The sequence below is a fragment of the Ornithorhynchus anatinus genome, chromosome X2, assembly GCF_004115215.2.
Source record: "Ornithorhynchus anatinus isolate Pmale09 chromosome X2, mOrnAna1.pri.v4, whole genome shotgun sequence".
Classification (NCBI taxonomy): Eukaryota; Metazoa; Chordata; class Mammalia; order Monotremata; family Ornithorhynchidae; genus Ornithorhynchus; species Ornithorhynchus anatinus.
Genome location: NC_041750.1, coordinates 9,310,037 through 9,327,024, shown reverse-complemented (window position 1 = coordinate 9,327,024; position 16,988 = coordinate 9,310,037). Strand labels below are relative to the sequence as shown.

Genomic DNA, 16,988 nt, shown 5'->3' with positions numbered 1-16,988 from the left:
TAAGTTGAGGTGTTCGGGGGACATTCAGTAGAGCTGTCCTGAAGGCTGGAGGAAATAGGAGACTGCAGAGAAGGAGACAGATCGGGGCTGGAGATGTAGATATGGGAGTCATCCGTGGAGAGACGGTGATATTACTGATATAGCGCCGGATACCCTTACATCTAATATTTTTGTTTGTAAACACCCTGTTAAGAACCTCTACTGAACAAGGTGCATTATCATCTTTGGTTTGTGCCTCCGCCTCAGGCCGGGGAGTGAGGGTGCTGAGCCACCCACCCCCTCCGGCCCTGAACACCAGTTCCCAGGCTGCTGCCAGGTGGGGGAGATGCTTGGAGGCGAAGCAGCAGGGGTCAAATGGAAATTGGGCGGGGCTACGTGTCAGAGGACCTGGGTTCTAATCCCGGTTCTGCCACTTGCCTACTCTGTAACTTTGGGCAAGTCACTAAAGTTCTCTGGGCCTCAGTTTCCTCATCTGTAAAATGGATGTTTAAATACATGTTCTTCCTCCAACTTAGTCTATGAGCCCTGTGAGGGACAGGCACTGTATCCAACCTGATTCTCTTCTATCTACCTAGGCTATTATTATTATTATCTTATTGTATTTAAATGCTTACTATGCATCAGGTGCTGGGATAGATACAAGTTGATCAGATTGGACATAGTCCCTAGCCCACATGAGGCTCACAGTCTAAGTAGAAAGGAGCAGGGTTTAATCCCCATTTTACAGTTGAGGAAATTAAGGCACAGAGAAGTTCAATGACTTGCCCAAGGTCACACAGCCAAAAAGTGGCAGAGCTGGGATTAGAACCCAGGTCCTCTGACTCCCAGGCCCATGCTCTTTCCACTAGGCCATGCTGCATCTCTAAGTACAGTGTAAGTAAACATTTAGCATACTATAGCATACTATCATTATTTGGTCATTCCAGGATAAGCGGACAGAAGCTAGGATGCCAGTGGTAGCGGATACCTATGGGGCACTTAAGTGTTGCATGACCTTGGACGAGTCACTTAACTTCTCTGTGCCTTGGTTTCCTCAACAACTGTAAAATGGGGATCGAGTAGACTGTGAGATCCATGTGGGTCAGGGACTGTGTCTGACCTGATTGTCTTTTATCTACCCCCATATTTAATACAGTGTTTGGCACATAGTAAGAGCTTAATAACTATTATTATTGGAGCTGTGTCAGCAAAACCAAGGGTAGATAGTGTTTCTACAGTGTCAAAGTAGTTGAGAATTCTAGGAGGATTGGGACAACGGAAAGACTTGACAAGAAGGAAGTCAATGGTGATTTTGGAGAAAACCGTTCCAATGGATTGAAGGCAACAGAAATCAGCCTGTAGAGGGTCAGGAGAGGAAGTAGAGGCAGCCGGTGAATTCGACTCGTTTGAGGAGTGTGGACAGGAAAGGGACGGGGAAGATTGGGGGTGGCGCTGGATTGTTCAGTGAGGTCCACAGAAGGTTGTTATAGGACTGGGGACATGCGGGTGTGTTTGAAGGCAGAGAGGAAGGAGCCATCAGAGAGGGAGGGGGTCAAAGATGGTGGTCATGGAGGGAAGAAGAGCGGTGCAGGCGTTTTTTAGAAGGTGAGAAACGATGGGGTCGGAGGTGTTAGTGGAGGGGGGAGATCTTGAAAGCAGTTGAGAGAGCTCTCCTTGACAGGTGGCTACGAAGGATGAGAGAGTGGATGTGTGGGTGAGAGGGAGCTGGGGAGGTCAGGAGGAGATTCAGGGAAGCTCATGCCTGATGACTTGATTTTTACCAATAAAGCAGTTGGCAAGGTTGTCACAGGTGAGAAAGAAGGTAGGTGGAGGCATTAGGGGGTTTAAGAAGGGAGTTAAGCATCCAGAACAGTTGGTGGGGTAATGGGCATGGGAATCAATCATTTATTAAGCACTTACTCCGTGCCAAGCACTGCATTAAGCCCTTGGGAGAGTATAATACAACATGTTCCCTGCCCACAATGAGCTTACAGTCTAGAGAGGGAGACAGACATTAAAATAAATTACAGATATGTACATAAGTACAGTGGGGATGAGGGTGGGTGAATAAAGGGTACAAACCCAAGTGCAAGGGCGATGCAGAAGGGAGAGAGAATAGGGAAACGAGGGCTTAGTTGGGGAAGGCCTCTTGGAGGAGATGTTTTTATTTGTTTTTTGTTTTGTTTTTATTTATGGTATTTGTGTCAGTGCTTACTTTGTGTCAAGCACTGTTCTAAACCCTGGGGTAGATATAAGTGTATCAGATAGTACGTAGTCCCTGTCCCACTTGGGGTGGGAGTAGGATTTAATCTCCATTTTACACTTGAGGAAACTGAGGCGAAGAGAAGCTAAGTGATATGTCCAAGATCACACAGCAAGCACTTGGCAGAACCAGGATTAGAACCCAGGGCCTCTGACTCCCAGGCCCATACTCTTTCTACTAGGCCATGCTGCTTCCATGTGATTTTAATTAGGCTTTGAAGGTGGGGAGAATGGTGGTCTCTTGGATATGAAGGGGGAAGGGAGTTCCAGGCTCTAGGGTGGACATAGCCAAGAGGTCAGTGGTTAGAAAGATGAGATTGAGGTACAGAGAGTAGGTTGGTGTTAGAAGAGCAAAGTGTGCGGTCTGGGTTGTAGTAGGAAGTCAACGAGGTTAAGGTAGAAAAGAGAGCTGATTGAACACCTTAAAGCTGATGGTAAGGAGTTTGGTGTGAAGGTGAATGGGCAACTGTTGGAGATTTTTGAAGAGTGGAGAGATATGGACTTGAATCGTGTTTCAAAAAAATGATATGGGCAGCAGAGTGAAGTATGGACTGGAGAGGGGAGAGGCAAAAGGCAGGGAGGTCAGCAAGGAGGCTGATGCAGTAGTCAAGGCGGGATAGGATAAGTGCTTGGATCAATGCGGTAGCAGTTTGGATGGAGAGGGAAGGGCAGATTTTATTGATGTTGTGGAGGTGGAACCTACGGGATTTGGTAACAGATTGAATCTGGGAGTCTAATAGATGAGGGAGGAGGAGGAGTGGTGGTGTTGAATGCAAGGGAGGACAGAGTTATAATAGGTGAGGAGGAATTTGAAGTCACTACAGGCGGCCTACTGTTTGGACTTATGCCATCAGTGCTCTAATGCACAAGTGTCAGTAGAGGAGGAAATTTATTGTGGAGGTGATTAATGGAGGTAGAGGGGGTGAGGGAATTGTTTGGCAGAGAGGGTGTAGTTGAGGGCCTGGATTTGTGCATCAAGAAAGAGGGTGGATAGGGAGGCCTAATGGGCCCCGATGACCTGGGATAATCGATCAATTTTATTTACTGAATGCTTCCAGTCAATCATATTTATTGAGCGCTTACTGTATGCTGAGCAGTGTGCTAGAGGGGAAGACTGTAAGCTCACCGTGGGCAGCTAATGTGTCTGTTTATTGTTGTATTGTACTCTCCCAAGCATTTAGTACTGTAAGCTCGTTGCGGGCAGGGAATGTGTCTGTTTATTGTTGTATCGTACTCTCTCAAGCTCTGCACGCAGTAAGGGCTCAATAAATACAATTGAATGAATATAAACAAATTACAGTTATGTCCGTAAGTGCTGTGGGGCTGGGATGGGGGATGAATAAAGGGAGCAAGCCAGGGCAAACAGGGAGCAAACAGGGCAAACCCTTCTGTTTGAAGGGAGTGGGAGAAGAAGAAAGGAGGGCTTTGTCAGGGAAGGCCTCTTGGAGGAGATGTGTCTTCAGAAAGGGTCTGGGAGTCAGAAGGACCTGGGTTCTAATCCCGGATCTGCCACTTGTCTGCAGTGTGACCTGGGGCTTAAATTCTCTGTGCCTCAGTTACCTCATCTGTAAAATGGAGATTAAGACTGTGAGCCCCATGTGGGACAGGGACTGCGTCCAACCTGATCAGCTTGTATCTACCCCTGTGCTTAGAACTGTGCTCGACACATAGTAAACGCTTAACAAATACCATCATAATTAATAATGCTTCGAAGCGGGGAGAGTAATTGTCTGTCGGATATGAGGAGGGAGGGTGTTGCAGGCCAGAGGCAGGACACGGGCGAGAGGTTGGCAGTGAGATAGACGAGAGCGAGGCAACAGTGAGAAGGTTAACACTAGAAGAGCAAAATGTATGGGCTGGGTTGTAGTAGGAGAGTAGTGAGGTGAGGTAGGAGGGGGCAAGGTGATTGAGAGCTTTAAAGCCAATGGTGAAGAGTTTCTGTTTGATGCGGAGGTGGATGCACTGGAGTTTCTTGAGAAGTGGGGAGACATAGCCTGAACATTTTTGTAGAAAAATTACCTGGGCAGCAGAGTGAAATATGGACTGGAGTGGGGAGAAACAGGAGACAGGAAGGTCAGACAGGGAGGCTGATAGAGTAATCAAGGCAAGATAGGATAAGTGACCGGATTAACGTGATAGTAGTTTGGATGGAGAGGAAAGAGCAGATTTTAGCAGTGTTGTGAGGGTCGAACCTACAGGATTTAGTGATGGATTGAATATGTGGGTTGAATGGAGTGGAGTCAAGGACGCCAAGGTTACGGGCTTGTGAGACAGGAAGGATGGTGGTGCCATCTTCAGCGATGGGAAAGTCAGGGGAGGACAGGATTTGGGTGGGAAGATAAAAAGTTGTGTTTTAGACATCTTAAGTTTGAAGTGATGGGAGGACATCCAGGTGAGTTGTCTTGAAGGCATCCTACGTGTAGAGCACAGTACTACATGGGAAACAGCATGGTCTAGTGGCTAGAGCAGGGGCCTGGGAGTCAGGAGGGCCTGGGTTCTAATCCTGGCTCCACCACTTGTCTGTTGTGTGATCATGGCCATGTCACTTCACTTCTCTGTGCCTCAGTTCCCTCATCTGTAAAATGGGGATTAAGGCCCTGAGTCCTATGTGGGACAGGGACTATGCTCAACCCAATTAGCCTGTATCTACCCCAGTGCTCAGGACTGTGCCCGGCACATAGTAAGCGCTTAACAGATACCACAATTATTATTATAATTACTAAGCTTTTGGGAGAGTTCAACAGAGCTGGTAGATGTGATAAATGAAGGTTTTGAATGTGGTCTGTTCCATGTGAACTAGTTTTTACGAGTAGTTCCCTGGTCACAAGGAGCTTACAGTGTAGAGAGGGAGACAGATACATATCCATAATTTAATGCCTAAGTGCTGTGGGCCGAGGATGGAGTGAAAATCCAAGTGCAAGGGTGATGCAGACGGGAGAGGGAATGAGGGCTTACCAGGGAAAGGTGTCTTGGAGGAGATATGATTGTAATAAGGCTTTGAATGTGGGGAGAGTGATGGTCTGTTGGATATGAAGGAGAGAGGGAGGGAGTTCCAGGCTACAGGCAGGATGTGGGTAAGGGGTCAGTGGCGAGATAGACGGGATCGAGGCACAGTGAGTTGGTTGGTGTTGGAAGAGTGAAGTCAATGTGCTAGGTTGTTTTAGGAGAGCAGGGAGGTAAGGTAAGAGGGGGCAAGGTGATTGCTTTAAAGCTGATGATGAGGAGTTTGATGTGGAGGTGGAAGGGCAATCACAGGAGGTTCTGGAGAACTGGGGAAACAAGGGCTGAACTATTTTTGAGAAAAATGATCTGAGAAGAGTGATGTATGGAGGGGAGAGACGGGAGGCATGGAGGTCAGCAAGGAGGCTGATGTAGTAGTCACGGCAAGATAGGATAAGTGCTTGGATCAACATGATAGCAGTTTGGATGGAGAGGAAAGAGTGGATTTTAGTGGTGTTGTGAATGTGAAATCAACAGGATTTGGTGACAGACTTATGTGGGTTAAGTGAAGGTCAAAAGATCAGAGGTCTCTGTGAGCGGGCAGGACAGTTTTACAGGGAGGGGTGTGTGGGCGAGAAGGCAGGTAAGGAGGTTGTGGTCAGTGAGTGGGATTTCAGAGTTGGTGAGGTTACGTTTGGTACAATGACTAGTGATGATGATATCCAGCTTGTATCTAAGTTGGTGAGTAGGTGAGGTGGAGTGGAGCAGGTCAGCAGAGTTGAACACGGATACTGAAGGATCAGTATGGGGAGGAGGAGGAGCAAAGGAAGGTGAGAAATCAATCAGTGGCATTTGAGTGCATACTGTGTGCAGAGCAGCGTACTAAGCGCTTGGGAGAGTATAATGCAAGAGTCCATAGACACGTTCCCTGCCCACAAGGAGCTTAACAGTCTAGATGGGGAGAAAGACATTAATATATATATAACTCATATGTACATAGGTTTTGTGGGGCTGAGAGTGGGGTGAATTAACAAGTGCACTTAAAGGGTACAGATGCAAGTGCATAGGCGATGCAGAAGGGAGAGGGAGTAGGGGAAATGAGGACTTAGTCAGGGAAGGTCTCTTGGAGGAGATGTGATTTTAAGTAAGGCTTTGATAGAGGGGAGAGCGTTGGCCAGTCGTATAGGAAGGGAGAGGGAGTTCTAGGTCAGAGGCAGGATGTGGGTAAGGGGCTGGCGGTGAGATAGATGAGATCGAGGTACAGGGTGTAGGTTGGCATTAGAGGAGCGAAGTGTATGGGCTGGGCTGTAGTAGGAAATCATTGAGGTAAGGTAGAAGAGGGAGGGTGATTGAGTGTTTTAATCAATCTGTGATAAGAGGTTTGATGCAGAAGTGGTTGATCCCTCAGAAACTTGGAGGTGGGGCCAAGGGGATGGTAGATGATCCATTGTATCAGGTGGTAGAAGGAGATAATATGGATTTTAAAGGAGGAGAGAGAAGTGGAATGTTGTGAAAGCAGCACTGGGGGAAGGGTGGCGGGGGAGGGGGCCAGCAGGGAGCTGTCCAACTGCTCCCTTTTTCCCAAAGAGTTGGGAGAGAGCAGTAGGGGAGATTATGGACTGGAGTGAACCAAGTCTCAATAACAGAGAAGAGGAGCACCGTGGCTCAGTGACTAGAGCACGGGCCTGGGACGCCGAAGGACCTGGGTTCTAATCCCTGCTCTGCCACGTGTCTGCTGTGTGATCTTGGGCAATTCATTTACCTTCTCTGAGCCTCAGTTACTTCATCTGTAAAGTGGGGATTGAGTGAGCACCTGATGGGTGACAGGGACTGTGTCCACTCTGATTAACTTGTATCTACCCCAGTGCTTAGAACAGTGCTTGGCACATAGTAAGTACTTAACAAGTACTGCAATTATTATATTAGGATCAGGAGCAGGTGGAGGATGAAGGGGAGTTTGTTCACCATGGTGCTGAGTTCCACAGCTTGCATTTTGGTGGGGTTACGGGGTGGAGATGGTTTGGACGGGAGTAAACTGATGGGGTGAGAAGCTGGCATTGGGCGTTTTAGGCAGCAGTGAGAGGAGAACAGGGATGTGGTGAACAGAGGGTGAGGTCCAGGAGTCGTGGTAAAGTCCCGCAGCTTTCAGTCCCCAGCACCGTGAGCTTTCTGGGTCCAGCAGGCCCATGGTCACTGTCAGGGGAGAGCCCGGTGTAGGCGACAGGCTCCGTTGGCCATAGCGAGAAGGGATGCCCCAGGAGCTTTCTGGCTCGGGCAGCCTGGCATGGCAGGAGGGAACACTCCATCAGGTCTCTAGGTTCGATGAGGTACGGACATTGGAGACAGAGCAACAGAGGCATAGACAAGCAGAAAGGTTCTGGCCTCTGGCTGTAGTTCTCACCTCCAGGCAGGGTCTGTGTGGGAGGGACTAGAGGTTGGGAAGCCCCAAGGCTCTGGGGCGAGGAGGACCAGTGAGTTTCCCCCTCCCCCTCAAACTTGGGGGCCCTGGGACTGGGCTGTGAGAACTGAGAAGTGAGAGCAACTAGAATAGAAAGTGAGAGAAGCCAGGTCGGGGCATAGGGGAGTTGCCCCAAGCCCCAAGGTTTAGGAAACTGTAGACAAAGGGGGAGGGGAGGCAGAGAGAGGGGCAGGAGGGTCTGCTTGGCCTGTGGGGCAACCACCTGGGACTGGAGATGAGGAGCAGCTTCTCTGAAGCCTGGTAACAAACAGGCATAAAGTAGCCAGGAGGGTGCAGAGGAGAAGGGAATGGTGTTCAGGGTAGAACAAGGACTAAAGGGCAAAACTCGGGGGCCCAGAGCGGGTAGTGCCAGTCTATCTTGTTTGTGCCTATGATAGGCTCCGCTGGGTGCCCTCTGCCGCAGTCCAAACACTTTCTTCAGCTGCCCACTATCTGCTGCCCCTGAGAAACAGGGTCGGTCTTAGCCTCACGCTTTCCCTGGGGATTAACAGGTTGTATCCTCACAACTCTCTGGGCACAGAAATGTTAGGCCAATGTTCTTTGACTTGCCCTGACGCAGGCTAGCCCATCAATCAGGGGTATGTAGTGAGCACTGACTGTGTGCAGAGCACTGTACTAAGTGCTTGGGAGAGTACAATAGACTTAGTACGTGATCCCTGCCCACAAGGCCATCTCTGTCTGAAAGCATTTTTTTGTGGTATTTGTTACGCATTTACTACATGCCAGGCACTGAATTACGCACTGGGGTAGAAACAAGCTAATCAAGCTGGACCCAGTCCCACGTGGAGCTCACAGTCTTAATCCCCATTTTACAAATGGGGTAGCTGAGGCACAGAGAAGTTAAATGACTTGCCCAAGGTCCCACAGCAGGCAAGTGGCAGAACCAGGATTAGAACTTAGGTCCTTGTGACTCCCAGGCCCGTACTCTATCCACAAGGCCATACTGCTTCTCTTTGGCCATGCTGCATTAGGGTCAGGTTGCAAGTGAGACTTTGGGCAAGTCACTTCACCACTCTGGACCTCAGTTTCTTCATCTGTAAAATGGGGATTAAGACTTCGAGCCCTATGTGGGAGTGGGTCCAACCCCATTATCTTGTAGCTACCCCAGCACTTAGTACAGTGCCTAGCACATAGTAAGCACTTAGATACTACAATTATTATTATGAAGGGGTTTGGCTCAGGAATCCCCAGGGGTGGGGGTGGGTTGTGTTGAGGGGAAGAAAAAGAATCTCTTCTCCCTCCCCACACATATGCTAAGTGACATCTAGAAATCTGGACCAAGTCTGAGGGAGAGGAGGCGGTGCTTGGCCCTTTTTTTTACTGGTGGGGCAACTGTGAGGGGTTACTCCAGAACAGGGAGGAAAAAAGTAGGTGAAACCAGTGGATTGGTTGGGGCTAGGGGCTGGTTAGGGAGGAGTCCAGTAGTTGGCTTTCAGGACATCGTGTTCTGGGGGAGACGGTGTGAGCTACTGGAAAGAGCACAGGGCTGGGAATCAGGAGACTGGGAATCTAATCCCATTCTGCCAATGGCCTGCTGTGTGACCTTGAGTAAGCTACTTATTATCAAAGCTTTTCAGAGCAGTAAACTGCCTCTCCCCACCACACAGAGCTATTTCTTTTAAATGGTATTACGTAAGCACTTACTATGTGCCAGGCACTGTACCAATCGCTAGGGTAGATACCAGCTGATCAGGTTGGTCACAGTCCCTGTCCCACATGGGGCTCACAGTCTTAATCCCCATTTTACAAAGGAGGGAACTGAGGCACAGAGAAGTGATTTGCCCAAGGTCACACAGCAGCAGGAATTAGAACCCAGATCCTTCTGACTCCCAGGCCTACGCTCTCTACTAGGCCACGTTCTTCCTTATTGTAAGGATAAAATGAGATCACTGATGTGAAAGGGCTTCCCCAGGTTAGAGGGGTGGGGGACAGATATCCAGGGTTCTTTCTCCATAACATCTCCAGAATTCACCCCTTCCTCTTCATCCAAACTTTCACCACACTGCTCCAAGCACTTGTCATATCCCATCTGGACAACCTCAGCCTCCCCGCTGATGTCTCTGGCTCCGTCCTTTCCCCTCTCCAGTCCATATTTCACTCTGCATGATGTTTCCAAAAAAATCACTTGGCACTTCTCTCCCATTCCTCATGAAACTCCACTGTTGCCCACCCATCTCCACAGCAAGCAGAAAGTCCTTACCATCGGCTTTAAGGTACTCGATCAGCTCTCTCCCTCCTAACTTACCTCGCTCATCTCCCACTACTCCCAGCCCGCAGACTTCGCTGGTCTAATGCCAACCTACTCATTGGGCCCGTTTCCTCTCTCACCATCTCTCATGTCCTGCCTGGAGCACCCTCCCCCTTCGTATCCAACAGACCCCCCACTTTCCCCTTCTTCAAAACGCTCCCAAAAGCTCACCTCCTCCAGGAATCCTTCCCTGACTAAATTCTCACATCCCCACCCTATTCTCCCTCCCTTCTGTCTTACCTATGCTCTTGGGTCCGTATCCCTTAAGCACTTTGATTCTCACCCCACCCCCACACAACTTCTGTACATAGCCTTATACCTTGCTGTTTTCCTTATCTGTAATTGATTTTAATGTCTGTCTCCCATACTAGAGTGTAAGCCCCTAAAAGGCAGGGACCGTGTCCGCCAACTCTGCTGTACTCTCCCAAATGCTTAGGATGGCATTCTGTACAAAGTAAGCACTCAATAAATAATACTGATTCTCAAAGGCCTGTCGAGTAGGGCTTCCTCCTCAAAGGACCAAGACCAGCTGAGATCATTTGGATGAGGAGGTAAGGCAACCCCTTCCTCTTCCTACTCATCTTTATGCTGAGCTACCTCCCCTCAGGTCCTGGCTGCTGATAGCTGAGTGGGGAAAGCAGGAGGGAGGACCAGTTCACCATCTTGAACTCGGGCCAGGAGGCCTACATTCTAGTGGACTGAGCTGCTCCCTGCTGGTGGCACATGATGCCTGCAGCGGCTGAAACAATAATCATAATTTTTATATTTGTTAAGCACTTATATCTGCCAGGCACTGTTCTAAGCACATGAGGAAGTTCCAAGCGAATCAGGTCGGACAGCGTCTCCGTCCCACATGGGGCTCACATTTTACAGATGAGGAACCTGAGGCAGAGAGTGGTTGAGTAATTTGCCTAAGATAATATAGTAGGCACGTGGAGGAGCCGGAATAAGAACCCAGGTCTTCTGACTCCCAAGCCTGTGCTCCTTCCCCTGGGCCACATTGCTCCGCAAGGAGGGCTGCCCAAGTTCAAGCATTTATTTCCCTCCACCCCCCGTCCTTTCACATCCATGACTTCCAACTGCCATCTCTTTGTGGATGATTTCCTAATCTACTTCTCCAGCCTGACTTTTCCCCTTCTTGGCAGTCTTTGCATTTCATCCTGCCTTCAGAGCATCTCTACTTGGATATCCTACCGACACCTCAAACATAACATGTAAAAAACAAAACTCATCTTGCCATCCAAACCTCATCCTCCCCGACTGTCACTGTAGACAGCATCACCGTCCTCATTCTCACAAGTCCGTAACCTTGGCGTAATCCTTGACTCATCTTTCAACCCCCACATTCAGTTTCAGCAAGTCCTATCAGCTCTACTTTCACAACATTTCTAGAATCCACCCTTTCCTCTTCATCCAAACCGCTTCCACGTTGACCCAAGCACTTATGCTATCCTGCCTTGACTACTGCACCAACTTCCTCGCTGACCTCCCGCCCTCCTGTCGATCAATCAATTGTATTTGAGTGCTTAGTGTGTGCAGTGCACTGTGCTAAGTGTTTGGGAGAGCACATTAGAGTTGGTAGGCACGTTCTCTGCCCACAACAAGCTTACGGTCTAGAGGGGGAGCTAGACATTAATGTAAATAAGTGACATGTACATAAGTTCTGTGAAACCTAGTGCAAGAGTGACACAGAAGGGAGTCCGAGGAGAGTAGATGAGGGCTTAGGCAGGGAAGGCCTCTTGGAGGTGATGTGCTTTTAATAAAGGCTTTGAAGGTGGGGAAAGGGATCCTTTGTTGGATTTGAAGAAGGAGAGAGTTTTAGGCCAGAGGCAGGGAGCGGACTAGGGGTTGGCAACAAGATAGACAAGAGGTACAGTGTGTAGGTTGGCATTAGAGCGAAGCGTGTGGGCTGGAGTGTAGTAGGAAATAAGGTAGGTAAGGTACGAGGAGGCACGGCAATTGAGTGCTTTAAGCCAGTGGTAAGGCGTTTCTCTTTGCCGTAGAGGTGGGTGGGCAACCATTGGAGGTTCTTGAGGAGTGGGGAGACATGGACTGAATGTTTTTTCAGAGGGATTTAGTTTGGACTGAAGTGGGGAGTTATAGGAGGCGGGGAGGTCAGCAAGGAGGCCGATGCAATAATCTCTCCCCACTCCAATTTCTATTTCACTCTGCCAACTGGAATATTTTTTTGAAAAACCATTCGGTCCATATCTCCTCATTCTTCAAGAACCTCCAATGGCTGCCTCTCCACCTCTGCATCAAATGCCTCACCAGCTTTAAGACAATCAGCTCTCCTTCCGTTCTTTACCTGATTTCCTACTACTACCCAGCCCACGCACTTCCATTTAACACCAACCTACTCTGTCTTCCTCGATCCCATCCCTTGCCTATGCCCTTCCTTGGACCTTGAAGGGGGAGGGACTTCCAAGTCTTCCTTAAAAAAAAAAAAAAAAAGCAAAAAACAAACCCACACCACACCTCCCCCAAGGGGCCTTTCCCTATTCATTTCCCTATTCCCTATTCATTCCCTATTTTATTGCCATTGTTCTTGTCTGTCCATCTCCCCCGATTAGACTGTAAGCCCGTCAAACGGCAGGGACTGTCTCTATCTGTTGCCGACTTGTTCATCCCAAGCGCTTAGTACAGTGCTCTGCATATAGTAAGCGCTCAATAAATACTATTGAATGAATGAATATTCACCCTCCCAGCTGCATCACCTATGCACTTGACTGTGAACCCCTTAAGCACTTTTGATACTCACTCCAGCCCTACAGTGCTTATATCCATATCTGTATACTCTACTACTTTCCCTATCTGTAATTATTTTAACATCTAGCTCCCCTTCTAGACCATTAGCTCTTTTGGGGGCAGGCATCAAGTCTACCGACTCTACTGTAGTGTGCTTTCTCCAAGCACTTAGTTCACTGATCTGCACATGGTCAAACACTCAAAGATTAAGGTTTGATTCACTGTATATACATTAATGCCTCACCCTGCTGTAGTGGATAGAGCACAGGCCTGGGAGTCAGAAGGTCATGAGTTCTAATCCTGGCTCCACCACTTGCCTGCTGTGGGATCTTGGGCAAATCACTTAAGTTCTCTATGCCTCAGTTACCTCATCTGTAAAAAATTGGGATTAAAAGTGTGAGCACAACGTGGGACAGGGACTGTGTCCAGCCTGATTAACTGTATCTACCTCAGTGCTTAGCATATAGTAAGCACTTGAATATTGTAATTATTACTTTAATTCTATCGTATTCTCCCAAATGCCTAACACAGTGCTCTTGCCCCAGAGTTCACTGTATTCACAATTGATTGTGCAGCACTGAGGACTTGAGGGAGTGGCTGAAGTCACATGCCATGGCTTGGGGGTCTCTCTTGCACTCATTTTCCCTAAAGCATCCCCATCACTTTTCCTAAAATATCCACGGGATTTGTCTTAACCCCATTTTACTGCTAAAGTCACTGAGGCATAAGTGTCACAACAGGCCTATGCCCAAGGATCAAAAGGTGGAACTAGAACCCGAATTGTACTTTCCAAGCACTTAGCAGAGTGCTCTGCACACAGTAAGCACTCAATAAATTCAATTGAATGAACCCAGATGCTCTTGCTCTCTGTGACTCCTACCCTTGCCTTTAAAGCCACATGGGCTGCTGCCTCCCTTTCTGTTGAAGGGAAAAGAGAGGTCCTGGGACTGGATTAGGCCTCTAGTTTTTTTGTTTTTGTTTGGGGGGGGGGGGGGGGGGTTGGGTTTGTTTTTTTGAGGTAGGGATCAGAAACAAGTGAGGGGAACAGCACTGCTGTCACAGCCTCAGCTTTTGACTCTGGTGGCAGGGGGCAAAAAAAAGTGGATGGCAAAAGTGAGAAGGTTCAGACTCAGGGAAGTGCTGTAGACAACCCGGTCATCTTTTACCCCCCTACCCCCATTCCCAGACCGGTAGGACCAAGCATACGATACAGATGCACAGGATGCTTCCTTTTCTAGATACTTTTATTGGGCACAGGTTTGCCTCTACTTAGCACCATGGAGGGTGGGTACCCTCAACTCCAAGGTCAGTGAAGGATTATGGTTGGAGGGGGAGGAGGGGGGAAAAAGAAGGGAATGGGAGTCTGGCCCTGCACATTCACATTACACCAGAGGTTCCTTCAGTAGTGAGTGGCCAGCCTTGGCTGGTGCAAGCTTAGGGGAGTGGCTAGTTGTTCTTTGAGAAGTACTCCTTGCTGTCCTTCACATTGGGCTTGATGGTGTCACTTCCAGGCTTCCAGCCTGCTGGGCACACTGCGGGGGGGGGGGGGGGGGGGGCAAGATCAGAAGGGCATTAGGGGTGTTGAGACATTTTCTGCTCTCCCTCTTAGATGGTAAGGCCCATTAGGGACAGACCATCTCAGAACAGATTATCTAGCCCAGGGCTCAGCACCTAATTACAGTATTAAGTGCTTACTAATCAGTGTCATAATGACCAGCCTTACTTCTTTATTCAAACCCCAATCCCTTCCTCCCCTGCAAGAAGTAAGCTCAGCTGTAGAGCAAGGGTCAGACCCAGGGGCCTGGCTCCTGGCAGAAATTGCCACCTGGGGCCCTGAGGAGCCTGGGGCTAGAAGGGAGGAGAGATGGGACTGGCTTACCCTCGCCATGTTTGTCTGTGTACTGGAAAGCTTGCACAAGTCTCAGGATTTCCTCCACCGAACGCCCAACAGGCAGGTCGTTGATCGTGATCTGCCGCACGATGCCCTTGTTGTCAATGATGAATAGGCCCCTGAAGTGGGGAGAAGTGAGATGAATGGGTTTTTTAGGGTGGTGGGCAGAAAGAAGTCCTTCTGCACCCACCCCCGAATACACACACTTGGAGGAACCCTGCTCCTGGGGTGGGGTAAATGTAGGATCTTCTAGCTTTAGGAGTCTCTCACCTAATCACCTACATGGAAGAGGTGTCAGATCTGGGACACTGAAGTCACTGGCAAAAACGCCAAACCCACCTCAAGGGAGAGGAAGGTAACACTCAGCCCTGCCCATAGACGCTCAGGATCAGCAAGTTCCCTCCCCATCTACCCTTAGGGGGAACAGGGCCCTAAATCTAGGGATTACCAAGGCCAGAGGGTGGGGGCCCCTACTTCAAGACCCAGACTGCTCACAAACCCATGCCCCCATGGTACCTGTAGGCGATGCCCTCATCTTCCTTCAGCACCCCGTAGTCAGTGGCGATGCTGTGGGTCAGGTCAGCCAGCAAAGGAATGTTCATGGTGCCTAGGCCCCCTGTGTTCCGTGGGGTGTTGATCCTTGAGGGAGGAAGGAGAGGGTCAGGATCCTGGGGAATAAGGCCTGTTTAATTGCCACCATAGCTAGAGAGAGTGGTGTGACTTGAGTTGGGGAGGGGAGAAGAGGAAGAAATGGAGCCAGACCGTATTATCTGCCCCAAAACTTATGGGGGTAAGAGAAATATCTGCATATTTGGATTGTTTCATATCTTTGCTTGCTCATCTGATATTAGAGTCTATCCTACCGCCCTCAAACTGCAGGTTCCTTGCAGACAACCAGGTCTTGTTCTTTAGTGTCTTTAGACTGTGAGCCCCAGGTGGGACAGGGGCTATGTCCAATCTGATTATCCAGGATCTACCCCAGCACGTAATACAATGTTTGGCACATAGTAAGCACTCTTATTATTGGTACAGTTCTCTTTGCTTAATGTTCAAGTAATGTGGATATCGGCACTGCTACTAAAAGGGGGCCAGCTCCCAAAATGGAGATCAGAGCATCTTCTTCCCCCGGCAGGAAGCAAGGGCAGTACCAGTTCCACATTACTCGGGTAGAACTTGGGCCCCACCCCCCAGAAGATGGGTCTGTGAGGTGATAAGGCAAGTAGAGAAGGAGAGATAAGTGCCAAGGAGGCTGTGCGTACCACACCCTCATTGGGAAGGGAGAGAGAGGAAGACTCACCAGGCCAAATGAGTGAACTGGGAGTCGACAGAGACACCAAGCACCTCACAGTTGAGCTGACGGAAGGCACTGGCATTCTCGCTGAAGGCGATGATCTCAGTAGGGCAGACAAAAGTGAAGTCCAAGGGGTAAAAGAACAGGACCACGTATTTCCCTAGGAACACAGGGAGAATAGGGTTAGGAGGAAGTGGTGCCCCGGCCACCGACACATCAGCCCCCTAGTCTGACTCCACAATGTTTGGGACTGAGGGTAGAACCTCTTTTCTCCCCTGGACCTCTAGACTGTAAGCTCACTGTGGGTAGGGAATGGTCTGTTGTATTCTCCCAAGCTCTTAGTACAGTGCTTTGCACACAAACCCTCAATAAATACAATTGATAGTGTCAGGGCTAGGAGAGCATCGTGCTACTTGCTTCTGCTCCCCAGGTGCTGCCAATGAAGCCTCCCAAGAGCTAACTCTTCGCTTCCACCCAACTGTAAGATCCAGATGTGGGGGGAGGGAAGCAGTGTCAATGAAGAATTCACATCCACCAATTGTGGCCTGCTCTCCGCCCCCGACCCCTCCCCCCCCAACCTTCCATTGCCAAATCAAGATGCCGGGCCTGTTGCGGTCCCCATTCATGCCTTGTCTCCAAATGGCTCACCTCTGTAGTCCGACAGCTTGACCTCTTTGAAGGCTCCGTTCTCCACAGCTGTTGCATGAAAGTCTGGGGCTGGTTTGCCAATGTGGGCGTTCCCAGAGGCCATTTCTGAAAGCAGGGAGTGTCCCCCACTCCTCGGTTAACAGTGTCCTCCCAGCCACAGTCCCCCTGCACGGGGGCGGGGGTGTCTCCCAAAGCAGGCCAACACCCGGCAGCCAGGCCACGAGGGGTCAGCGATGGCAGCAATTCCAGCCAGCCACTGGGCGGCACAAAGAAGCAGGTCATGTGGCCTGGCCATCGCTTCTCTGAAATGCCACAGTTCAGGCGAGATCGCCTGCTTTGACGGCATACGCCAGCTGCCCACACAGTGCCCGATTGGGGGCACGGGGCTCATAGGGCACAGAGGACATCGGGTCTTGGCCAGGCCTCTGCCCCTCTGGTGCGGGGGGAGGCGGGCTTCGACCCTTTCACCTCCCCCACATTCCTCGGCCTGCTCAGTGGGAGC

General features: G+C 49.6%; 1 protein-coding gene across 1 annotated transcript; it reads right to left on the bottom strand.

The window, feature by feature from the left end:
* Nucleotides 1-13,882: 13,882 nt before the first annotated feature.
* On the bottom strand, nt 13,883-16,643 carry PRDX2 (peroxiredoxin 2). Its single transcript, XM_029052375.2, has 5 exons — nt 16,487-16,643; nt 15,845-15,998; nt 15,064-15,186; nt 14,536-14,666; nt 13,883-14,188 (listed from the first exon to the last, which is right to left on the bottom strand). The coding sequence occupies exons 1-5, from the start codon at nt 16,587-16,589 to the stop codon at nt 14,103-14,105; spliced, it is 597 nt and encodes a 198-aa protein (XP_028908208.1). The 5' UTR covers nt 16,590-16,643; the 3' UTR covers nt 13,883-14,102.
* Between the last annotated feature and the right edge of the window lie 345 nt (nt 16,644-16,988).

Coding starts and splice junctions, on each gene's coding strand:
- PRDX2 (XM_029052375.2), bottom strand. CDS start 16,589: ATGGCCTCTGGGAACGCCCACATTGGCAAACCAGCCCCAGACTTTCAT. Junction 15,187..15,844: donor CAGTTCACTCATTTGGCCTG/GTGAGTCTTCCT, acceptor TCCTCCCTCAAG/GATCAACACCCCACGGAACA. Junction 14,667..15,063: donor GATGAGGGCATCGCCTACAG/GTACCATGGGGG, acceptor TCCCCACTTCAG/GGGCCTATTCATCATTGACA.